This window comes from Arachis ipaensis, chromosome B9, assembly GCF_059453495.1.
Source record: "Arachis ipaensis isolate K30076 ecotype BB chromosome B9, ASM5945349v1, whole genome shotgun sequence".
NCBI classification, from domain to species: domain Eukaryota; kingdom Viridiplantae; phylum Streptophyta; class Magnoliopsida; order Fabales; family Fabaceae; genus Arachis; species Arachis ipaensis.
The window spans coordinates 7,635,141-7,647,396 of NC_142444.1; the positions used below are offsets into that span (position 1 = coordinate 7,635,141).

The 12,256-nt window shown below is 32.8% G+C and overlaps 1 protein-coding gene and 1 long non-coding RNA gene across 6 annotated transcripts; one reads left to right on the top strand and one right to left on the bottom strand.

Moving 5' to 3' along the window:
* The first annotated feature begins 272 nt into the window (after positions 1 to 272).
* LOC107617379 (glyoxylate/hydroxypyruvate reductase HPR3) lies at positions 273 to 3,832 on the top strand. Its single transcript, XM_016319139.3, has 2 exons — positions 273 to 862; positions 3,130 to 3,832. Exons 1-2 carry the CDS (start codon positions 401 to 403, stop codon positions 3,649 to 3,651), a joined length of 984 nt encoding a protein of 327 aa, XP_016174625.1. The 5' UTR covers positions 273 to 400; the 3' UTR covers positions 3,652 to 3,832.
* LOC107617383 (uncharacterized) lies at positions 668 to 10,956 on the bottom strand. Of its 5 annotated transcripts, XR_015900064.1 has the most exons (6): positions 10,595 to 10,943; positions 9,846 to 9,956; positions 9,687 to 9,754; positions 9,278 to 9,486; positions 4,070 to 8,345; positions 668 to 851 (listed from the first exon to the last, which is right to left on the bottom strand). It is a non-coding gene; the product is annotated as an uncharacterized LOC107617383 (long non-coding RNA). The 5 variants fall into 5 exon arrangements; XR_015900065.1 differs by lacking the exon at positions 668 to 851 and having other exon boundaries at positions 3,975 to 8,345; positions 9,278 to 9,514; positions 9,846 to 9,967; positions 10,595 to 10,956; XR_001614934.3 differs by lacking the exon at positions 668 to 851 and having other exon boundaries at positions 3,975 to 8,345.
* Between the last annotated feature and the right edge of the window lie 1,300 nt (positions 10,957 to 12,256).

Consider the following 12,256-nt stretch of genomic DNA (forward strand, 5'->3'; position numbering starts at 1 on the left):
AATAAAAAAGGTGGGTACTCCCATGAAGATATTATAATTGTCTTCATGTGATGATTTTTCTTTTTGATCCTTAGATGATGGAGTGTAGGGTTAGATTTTGATATGTTATAAAAGTGTTGTTTTTATTTGAAGTGTGGCCAAATCAATAAATCACACTTTTATACAAAGCATCTTCATAAAAAAATGTTTTTTGCATCTTGAGTCGCTCCCAATAAAAAATTGTCGAATCCATCTAAAAAAGCATAGTTTAAAGTTAAAACACATTATCTCTGAATACGAAAAAGAAAACAACTCTAATTCCCCACTCTGCATTCTCCAAAGAAAACACAACAGAACATTTAGCTGGAACCTGGAAGCAGACTATGAGTTACTAAGCAGATAAGTGGGAAGTGAGTGAAATATGAGTGAAACAATGACTTCAGAGCTTCCACCACTCTTGGTGATGGGTCCTCCAGCGTTGTATAGCCTCTTCCAATCTCAAAACTCTAACAAATACCGTTTCCTTGATGCCTTCTCCTCTAATCTCCCACTCCTTCAATTCCTTCAAACCCAACAAATCCACCCTTCCTCCGTTTGCGCCATCCTCTGCAACCCTCTACAGCCGGTCACTGCTGACGTCATCCGCTCACTCCCCTCCCTCGGCATTGTTGTTACGGTCAGCGTCGGATCTGACCACATTGACATCCCCGAGTGCCTGCGCCGCTGCATCCAAGTTGTCACTCTCGGGACACAGTTCACCGCCGACGTTGCTGACATAGCCGTCGCGTTGCTCATCGACGTCCAGTTCAAGATCTCTGCCGGCGACCGCTTCGCTAGAAACTGGGGTCCATGTAAGCCCTTGGCTTCTCCTTCTGGATCAAAGGTAACTGTCACTTGAGTGGTAGAGTCATGCATTTTTTGGAAGTTGATAATTAAAAAGTGGGAAAGTATAGGTAACCAATAATATTTTTGAATAATCTGTGAATAATGTGAATTAATAGGGTTAAAAGAGTGAATTAATATTAAATTTAATTAGTAGCATTAAATTAGAGTGTAGTGTATTTTTATTTGATTGATGGTTGTTCATATTGTTTAAAATGGTCATTGTTCACCTAACATTTCCCTTAAAAATTTTTAAATAATAATTTAGTTAATTTCTAGCGAATAGCGTTGAGCTTTTCTCTTTTAATAAAAATATATTTTTTTTTTTTTACTAAAAATATGAGACTCAAACCCGTAACCTCTTGTATGCGTATGGAGAGACTATACCATTTGAGCTATTACTCATTGACTAATAAAAATATTTTAACATTAGAAGAAAAAATTAATGCCATAAAATTAAGTAGTGTATATCCTTTTTAAATTATTCTATAGTATAGAACTATAGATAGATATTTCTATCCACACATAAGGAATTTATGTATCATCATCTATTGAGCGACACATTTTTTCTGCTACATTTGGGATGGTCAAATCTAACATTAACTCTCGTTAAATTTTGATTAGGGAGTTAATTAAATTTTTAATTAGAAGATGTGCTTTTTTTGGTATTAGGATATGTGTTTTTATTTGTCTGAATCACAATAATGGGTCCACAGCTGAAAATGCTTGGTCTCTTGGGATTAATCTTTTGCTTGAAATGATAGATTTTTTTTATAAATTATATGAATAATAAAATTACTTTATAGACCTAGTAAAAAAATGTAAAATTTAAAAAAAAACATGAAAAATTAGTTTTTTTAGAGGAATATTTTCTATTATACATCCGGTGACATTATTGTGCTAATGTTGTTTGTAATATTTAATTAATATCAATTTTAATCTTGATATCCAGAGTATAAATCCAATTAAAAATTTTTGTTCTGTAACTAATTTGGAACAAAATAAATGTTAGGAGCATTGTTGAAATTTTTAAAAAAATATTACCACATACATTGATGATATATTAGTTGGCTATTATCAAAATACATGTTAGCAAGTTAAGAAGAGTGTTATAATCTTTAATAAACGAGCATATGTTGACCAAATATTTTATATGTGTTTTATGTATGGTTTAGATTTATAACACATGTATAAATTAATTAAATAAAAAAAAATAAATGTCACATGGCATATACCTAATATTACATATGCGCATAAAACTCGATGCTTGTATAAATTAATGTGGTCAAAAGTCAAAACTGAAAAGGATTAAAAAAATATTCGATTAAAGCGTAATCTTAAGATTTCTATTACTTATTTAATAGGTAAATATTTATAAGTACATTGACATATAAATAGATAATTTGAGTGTAGTATTGTTACCACTTACCAGAACTAATATAATAAATATGATAGTACAAATTTAAATAATATCATACGTTGAAACTAAAATGTCTAAAATATTATAATTCTTAAAATAATGTATAAAAATGTCACTTATTATAATTCTTAAAAATTAGTTTGTATATAAATATTTATGTTTAAGATTAAAATTAAACAAAGAATTTAATTTTAATGTACTGTCAGTGTAAAGTAGTTTTATACGTGCATTCAATTATGTAATGATACATTAGCAAAAATAACTACCTTTTACATTAATCACGTGAATAATCGTCCAAAAAAATGGATGTGATTACACGATTGTGTAAAATCATCAAAATTAAACTCTTAAAAAAAATCCTCATTATTTCATGCAAAAAAAAGGTTCCAACGGGTCTGATATTATGGTGTAAATAAAGTTGTTTTGTACTTGGCCAAGTAAAACAAAAATAGATTTCATAATTAAAAATAAACTAACTGATGACTAATCAACCTAGAAAAACAAAGTTTCATGGGAATCTCTGCTGCTCTGATCATTTCAAGTATAGCAAGTACTTAGTAAATTATGCCACACAACATCCTCATGTGTAGATAAAAGAAAAAGAAAATCATGTGGCAATGAATTTCTGAAAATTCTTTTTTTTTTTAATCCAAAATGTCAATGAAATTTAGATTATATGACCAGTGTGGCAAGATTTTTGGGGCTCTCTAAATAACATTATTCTTGTTCAGTATGTTTCACTAGCAACTATTTGCATTTTGATGCAAAGTTGTTATCCTCCTTTTTTTTCTACACTAAACTTAATAAATGTAAATTAGATGGATTGATGACTAGTTTTCAACTTTCAGCTAGGAGGCAAGAGAGTTGGGATTATTGGATTGGGAAGAATTGGTGGGGAAGTTGCCAAAAGGCTAGAGGCCTTTGATTGCATAATCATGTACCATTCAAGGAACAAGAATCCATCAGTCTCATACACTTTCTACTCCAATGTGGTTGATCTTGCCTCTAACAGTGATGTTCTTATACTTTGTTGTCCATTAACTGAGCAGACAAAGTACATAGTCAACAAGGAAGTAATGTTAGCATTGGGGAAGGATGGCATTATTGTGAATGTTGGAAGAGGAGCTCTAATTGATGAAAAGGAATTGGTACAATGTTTGATGGAAGGTGAAATAAGAGGTGCTGGTTTGGATGTGTTTGAGAATGAGCCTAATGTTCCCGAGGAACTTTTTGCATTGGACAATGTTGTCCTTTCACCACATGCTGCTGCTTACACATTAGATTGTTTCATGGATGCATGTGAACATGTAGCAAAGAGTTTAGATGCCTTCTTCTCAAGTAAATCCCTTATTATTTCTCCAATAACATGAAGAATTCAGGACCAAGTTTGCTTTTGTGGTTTTTGTAATTGAAATAAGGCCTTTCTTGGTTCAATGCTGTCAACTGGTCAACCCTATTTGACCATGGTGATTGATCATTTCCACTTATGTACCCACCTTAGAATAGAGAGGATGTAATTCGCTCTTCCTTATGTAGTTTCATTATTGGATACTTGCTTAATAATGCCATATAGTCGGCAACGGTTTAACCCCGTTTCAATAAAAGGGAAAATTTCGAATGTGTTTAGGGAGTGGTTTGAACTTTGAAGGGCACACCAACTCTGATTTAGGTGTTCAGTGTTTTGAAGGAATGCTTTTCTTTTTGTTTTTAAGTTTTATATATATATTATTTTGTGTTTGGTAAAAAAAAAATAGTTATTGTGTCATAAAAGTATATTTTGGCTAGCACCTTTGTCATTCTCCAAAGTTTTCCCACTCCTTAGCTGGATGGCCTTACATTCTTCTTTGAGATTTGGAATATCACTTGGAAAAACATTGGTTGGTCTTTCAGCTTGTCTGGCCAATTGCCCTACTTGCCTTTCAAGATTCCTCATGGTGGCCTCTTGTCGCTCTAGTCCTTTGATTAAACTCTCTTGCCCTTTAGCAAAACTTTGTGTAGTCTGAGCGAGTGCTTGTAATGTTGCTTCAAGAGTTGAGATCCTGGTTTCTTGATGGTCAATGGATGGTATGTTGGAATATGATGGTCGTTGCTGGAAGTTATTTGGGTTATTGAGATGGTTGTTCTGGGAGTTAAAATGTGGTGTGGAGAAGTTATTTTGGTGAATTTGTGAGTTGTTGTTGGGTTACTGATATGAGTTTTGTGGTTTTCTGTATTGGTTAGTGTTATTGGATGAATGATTTTGGTTGTTTGTGTTGCGAGAGTTATTGGAATTGTGATTCTTTTGCCATGAATTCTAATTATCACCCCACCTCAAATTGGGATGATTCCTCCATAATGGATTGTATATATCTCCATGGAATTCATTCTGAGAAGAGCTTGAGGTGTTATGCATGTATTGGACTTGTTCTGATTGCTGATCATAGTTGTATTTCTCAGAAGCTTCTTCACTTTGGCTCCATCCAATTGAAGTTTGGCTTGCTGTGCTAACTGCAGCCACTTAAAGTCCATCAATTTTCTTTGCCATCATCTTCATTTGTTGTTGAATTTGCTGGTGTGTCAACTTGTTTCGTGCCAAGATAGTATCCACTCTTTCTAGCTCCAACACACCCTTCTTTTGAACTGGTTGGCATTGCCTCTGATGAGCATAAAAGTATTGATTGTTGGTCACAGTGTCTATGAGATTATGAGCTTCTTCAGCTGTCTTCATTAATTGCAATGATCCTCCTGCAGAATAATCCAGAGACTCTTGAGCTTTTAGAGTCAACCCCTCATAAAAATTCTGAAGTCTGTCCCATTCACTAAACATCTTAAGTGGACATTTCCTAATCAGAGCTTTGTATCTCTCCCATGCCTCATAAAGTGATTCTCCATCCATTTGAGTGAATGTTTGCACCTCTGTCTTCAATCTTATGATCCTCTGAGGTGGGTAGAACTTAGATAGGAATTTGTTCACCAAATCATCCCAAGTGTTGATGCTTTCTTTGGAGAATGTTTCCAGCCTTTGAGATGCCTTATCCTTCAAAGAGAATGGAAACAGCAGCAACTTGTAGATATCCGGATGCACACCATTTGTCTTGACAATTTCACATATCCTCAAGAAGATAGATAGGTGTTGATTTGGATCTTTAAGGGGGCCTCCTCCATAAGAACAATTGTTTTGTACCAAAGTGATAAGTTAAGACTTCAACTCAAAGTTATTTGCATGAACATCAGGAGTGAGTATACTGCTCCCACAATTTCTTGGATTGGGGAATGTATATGATGCTAGAACTCTCCGTAGAGGTTGGCCATTGTTGTTGACCACCTCTTCTGGTGGATTAGGGAGGTTACCATCCATTTCTTGATCTTCCTCTTCTGATGCTTCTTCTCCAATAACTCCCTTCCCTCTGGCTTCTCTTCTCAATCTCAAGAATGTCCTCTCTCTGACTCAGAATCAAAAGAGGTAGGTGCACCTCTTCTTCCTCCTGGCATACAACACAAACAAACCAAAGGAAAACAAAAACAAAACACTCTATTGCTAGAGTGAAGTTAAAGTTAGCAGAAACAAAATCACAAACAATTGATATGCTTAGCAAGAAAGATGCTTCTGGCATTATTAGTGTTTTTAGCAACGTGACAAGGAATCATTCTATTTGAAATTAATCCATAAAATCGATGTTTGATTTACACGTTAAAATGAAATGGTGCAAAGGTTTGATAGAAAAGGACTGAAGAGGTTTTTTCCAATTAATATTCCAAAAGTTTTTTTACAGGTTAAAATGTTTTGTAAGTTCTCTGCTTCCTTAATCACCTGCTTCTGAGAAGAGCTATGCCCTATCACACTCACAAACACTCTAAGTTCCTTAATTTTCGATTATTCAATTCATAATTTCTATAGAATTGTGTCATCTCCAAGTAGAAGGTTGTCAAGTTAATCTTCTCACGCCAACTTTTAATAGTTTCATTCATCATATGTGCAGATATATATCACCTTTGTGGCTATTGATGGAGAGCATGCACAAGACTTTGTTCGAGATGCAAATGGAGCAGTTTCTATTTTTTTGGAGCCAGCAAGATCGATTTTCTGAGGTTATGATGGAGATGCAAATGGAGCTGTTTCTATTGTTTCGACCCATTACTGAAGAGCAAGCTCGATTTTTTGAGGATATGAAGCCAGTCAGCCAGAACTGTCAGTGATTTAGTTCAACTCATTACTAATGAACAACAGGAACAAACTGAACGGTTGAAGGAGTTGCAGACTCGATTACTACATTTGGTGGAGCAATTGGAGGCGACGAAAGAATCCCAAAGATAAATAGGGGTCTGCCACAGCAGAGATTGAAAGCAGAGATTGAAACTGTTCAGCAACCAAGAGATTCTGAAAGCAGAGATTGAAACTGTTCAGCAACCAAGAGATTCCAGGTAGAGGATAAAACTGCTCAGCAACCGAAAGAAGGAATGGAGAGCTGAAGAGTTTGTCACAGTAAAGATTGAGACTGTTCAGCAACCCAAAGGGTCTTGCAGAGTAGAGGATGAGACTGCTCCATTCCTAGTTGTTGAACAGTCTCATCCTCTACACCCCTCGAGTTGCTTAACAGTCTCAATCGCTGCGACAAACCTTAAGCTATCTTCATTCCCTCTCTCGGGGGTTATTGAACAATCTCATCCTCTACCTAGAAGACCTCTTGGGTTGCTAAACAATCTCACCCTCAGCTATCTTCTTGGATTCTTCCGTCGCCTCCAATTGCTCCACCAAATGTAGTAACCGAATCTGCAACTCCTCCAACCTTTCAGCTTGCTCCTGCTGTTCATTAGTATTGAGTTGAACTAAATCACTGACAGTTCTGGCTGACTGTCCTCGTATCCTCAAAAAATCGAGCTTGCTCTTCAGTAAAAGCTCGAACCAACTCCATTTGCATCTCCATCTTCAGCAGAGTCTCCATCCTTTGAAAATCGATTTTGCTCTTCAATAATGGCTCGAAACAACAGAAACTGCTCCAAGTCTTGTGTATGCTCTCCATCAGTACCCACAAAGGTGATATATATCGGCACATAGGATGAATGAAACTATTAAAAGTTGGTGGAAGAAGATTAACTTGACAACCTTCCATTTGGAGATGATACAATTCTATCAGAAATCATGAATTGAATAATCAATATTAATTGTGATGATAAGAAAATTGAGGAACTTAGGGTGTTCATGAGTATGAAAAGGTAGAGCTCTTCTAAGAAGAAGGTGATTAAGAAAACAGAGGACTTTAAAAAAAAACTTTCGGAAGATTAATTAGAATAAACATATCCTGTCCATTTCGTGTCAGTCCTTCCCTATCAAACATTTGCACCATTTCATTTTAACGTGTAAATCAAATATCGATTTTATGGATTAATTCCAAATAGAATGATTTCTTGTCATGGTGCTAAAAACAATAATAATGCAAAAAGCAATTAATAAAACATTAAAATAAAAAATATTATCAACACCTAATAATGCTGCATGTGAACCGTCCTGGTTGAAGGGGATTCGAACCCTCCTCAAAGAAAGAAAAAATATTATCAACATCTAATAATGCTGCATGTGAACCATACTGGTCGAAGGGGATTCGAACCCTCATTCTCAAAGAAAGAAACATCCATAAACAACTAGGACTAGGAGTGAGCATGGTTTGAATTTTTAAAAATCCAAACTGCATTCACTTTAGAACCAGTTTTGTGATTTATAAAACCAAATTGGAACCAAATTAAAGAGGGAAATCGATTTTAAACCGGTTTGGAAAAATAAAAACCGATTTTAATATTTAAATCCGGTTTTATATAAAAACCGGTTTTGAATCCGATTTTTTTGTAAGTCCAGTTTTAAAACCAGTTTTTAGAAATCCAATTTTCAAACCAGATTTTTTAACCTCAACAACTTTTTTAACCAAAAATCCAATTTTAAAATCAGTTTTTAGAAATCCAATTTTCAAATCAAATTTTTTTAAAAGTAAAATTAATACTAAAGTCTTTCAAAATTAGCAGAAATCTTTGCTGCTTCGATATTACAGATATCAGTCATCTTGCTCCGCATACAGATATCAATCATCTTGCTCTGCATATAAAGCAATGTATATAACTCAAAATTTGATGCCAAACATATTAAAATTAACACAAACTAATCCAAATTAATACAACAAACTAAATTGGGTAGCAATCAATTTATGTGACAAAGTTCTGCCCAGATTAAAATGCTCTATTATGTAAATTGGGTAATCGCATAATGAAATTGTTCAAAGTTAAAAGAAAACTTTATCAACTAAAATGAAAATGGACACCAAACAGACCTCAGATTCCACAATTTACTCATTCAATCATTTGATACAATAAAATTTACAAGCAAGGAAAACGTGTAATTCAATTATTGGCAAGCACACTTAACAAAGAAGTAAAACCATGGAATTTCTTGTGCTACAAGAATTAGAGTCATTAAACAGTTGGCATCAAATAAACGCTCCAAATCCAAAGATCATAAGGAGCAAGGATCATGGGAATCAATGGAGGGTCTATATTTATAAATAAGGTTCTTGGAGATAGCAGCAAGTTTTACTTTGATAACTTTTCAAAATTATTAGGAACTATATTTACAAATAACAATAGCAGAGTCATCATTCAAATGCAATAAAATTACATCATATGTGTATAGAAGATCATATATTACAAGTCTGTAACTACAGTAAAGTAAATAAATTAGATGATCATTTAAAAAATAATACCAATCTAAAACACTTAGTAACATAGCATTATAGCAACATAAATATCTCCACAGTTACTTGTTTCAGGAACTATATATGTTACCAGTTTATCATTTCTGACTAATTTCACAAAGCTAAGCAATTAAGCATTATTGAACCATTCATAAGGATTCTTGATTCATAAACTAATATCACAGATGCAAACTCAAATTCTCTACCCCCCTTAGAACGATAAAACCCATAAAGGAAATGCAAAGAACAAAAGACGGCAAAACAGAGAACAGAGAAGAACCTTGAGGAAAGACGAGGGTACCCAGAGAACAGAGAAGAACAGAGCTGGTCACGAAGAGGAAAGGCGGACGGCAGAACAAAAGACGGCGGAACAGAGCGGCGGTGCGACGACGATCCAAAGCGGCGAAAGCTACGACCAGAGACGCGACGCGTTTGTGGTGACGGCGGAAGATACGAAACTGCAGTGCCAGCTGCCTGCTCTAACGCCGGCTGCGGCGGAGACAATAAGCGCCGTTAGCTGAGTTTAGATGATGAGAAGAGTCAAAAGATGAGAAGACCAAGAGGGAAGAGTCGAAGAGGTTCTGTAACTTCAGAGTAGAGTTTTTCCAATTTTGGATCCTAATTCGGATCTGGATCCGGCTTTAAATTGGTTAAATGGTTTCTCTTGACATAATAAAAAAAATAATTACCTAAACTCTTAAATCTCCCATATCCATCTCATAGTTCCAAAGAATTGGAATTTTCGATCCTGACTTACCTATATTATATCAATCACGAGAATTAAAAAACAGAAAAGGATAAAAGATCACTAATTGGAAATACAATAATAAGTGTTGGTTGAGACTTACCTGGAAGCAGCAGAACACAACAAATGCAAACAGAAAGTATTCACAGTTTTGATGATTTGGATTTGGACTCCAAAGTCCAAATTAGTGATTTGATGATTCCTCCAACCCCACCTATATTGGGACTTTATCAAACGTGCTTTTAAGATAAGAAAGTGACTAAAATTCTAATTCATTTATGTAACTATATAACAAAAGATTTAATACATAAATATCAAAACTAAATCTATTATCAAATAGCTTATAATCAAGAACACCAATTGTTAGTAATTACACAATAACGGATATGTGAGGTTTATCATTGATTTATAAAAAAATAAGAGTCTTATGGAACTTTCTTGGAAAATAAAGTAAGATTCCACATTAGCTGGATTATTATTGGGTAAGCACAATTATCCTTATTGTAAGTTTTAGAATCAATAAAGATATTGTCCACAATTTAAAAGTTGTATGTTTCAGAAACTCTTTTAATCTGTAGTATTTGGCATAACTCTAGAAAATGGATAACTAAGCAGATTTGATTACAAACAGATCAGCCAACAAAATCAGAAGTTCAGAATCGCATTCATTAACGAAAACAACAGTCACCAACATCAAAAAATCAAAATGAAAATCAAATTCATGGAAAAAAATAGAATTTTAAAATACGAAAAATTGCATTATCAGAAAGTAATTATTAATTAGCATGAAATCAAATTAACGAAGTAAAATGCCAAAATCCAAGCAGAAAAGGAGAGAGCAGTGAATCTTACCACGGACAGGAGAGAAATGGCCAGAGAGGTGAGAGACGCCGGTGAAAGGAAGAGCAGAGACGCGGAGTAGCAATGCACGACGGCGGCGGCGCAGCAGTTGAACGGACTCAACGGAGCAGCGACGTTGGCGAAGGAAAAGGGGAAAAGATAAACTCGCAGCAGTGCAGCAGAGGGGGAATGGCGCGGTGCGGTGATGGCGCAGTGAGTGGGACGGCGAGGTGAAACGGACAGTGGCGAGGGAGGTGTTCGGAGGTGGCTGGCTGGGTGCAGAGAAGATGGAGAGAACGCAGAAGGGGGGTCGCGAGGAGGGGTGAGGGTGACTGACTGGGTAGTGGTGCTACCGTGCTAGTGTTCGGAAAGAGGGGCCTAGGGTTTCAACTTTTCACTATATATATTTGGAAGGTGAAATGACTAAAAAATTAAAGTAAAAAAATCAATCTATCTATCTATTTCTATTTAATATATTAAAATTGATTTTTCTTCAACTTATTATAGTAAGGTGTCACTTTTTTGTAAATCCATTTTTTCTTCAAAATGATTATACTATTTTTTCTTTTAAATTTATTTTAAAAAAATATTTTTAATTAATATAATTATATTATAATTAATATTTAATAAATGATACATAATTATATTAATTTAAGAAATTATTTTTATTATAATTATATTAAATTAATATTTAATGTATTATTAAATTATTTATTAATTATCAATTGAAAATATTTTTAATAATAATAATAATAATAATAATAATAAGTCTGATTTATTGAAAATGTAGATTACCAAAACTGATTAATATAAAAAAAACTAATAACCTTTTGAATGAAATATGCTAAAATTTTTAACCTAAAATAATTATATCATTAATATCAAATGATACTAATAAATATTTATCAAAAAATATTTTTTAAAAAATGTATTTAAATTATAATAATATTGATAAAATATAATTTTTATCTTTTTATCTTTTACGTGATATATTTTAAATTTTTAATTAAAATATAACCTTTCATAATATATTACAAATAATTGGATTATAAAATATATCACGTGATAATTATAATTTTAACCACATTAAATGACAAAGATATTTATTAATTTTAACAAATATTTTAATAAGATATTTTTATTTATATATTACTAAACGATATAGGTTATGAATTTTATATTATATGAATTTTATAATCTTATTCCCAAAGAAGAAAAATATATACTAATAAAATATTTTAGAGAAATATTATTTTTGATATCTTTAAATATTTTTTGCGTTTTTTATATTAGTAACTAAAAACTTTCTTAAATCTTTTGAATGAAAAATATAATAAATTAGATTTTTATAATTTATTTTAATTTAACTAAACAAAATATAAAAATATTAATTTTTATATCTCTATCTTAAAGCAGGATACCAAGTAATTTTTAGTATAATTATCTCTATCTGTTGAATTAAGTAATATTAAGAAAAATGTTATTACCTATCTTTTTCATGAGTTTAATAATAATAATAATAATAACAATAATAATAATAATAATAATAATAATATGGACATAAAATTAATTAGTTAACGAATTAAATTTTAATTATGGAGTTTTATTTTCTATTCAAATTTTTATTCATTAGTTATTTTATTTTTTATATTTACAGTAAATATTGAATGTAAA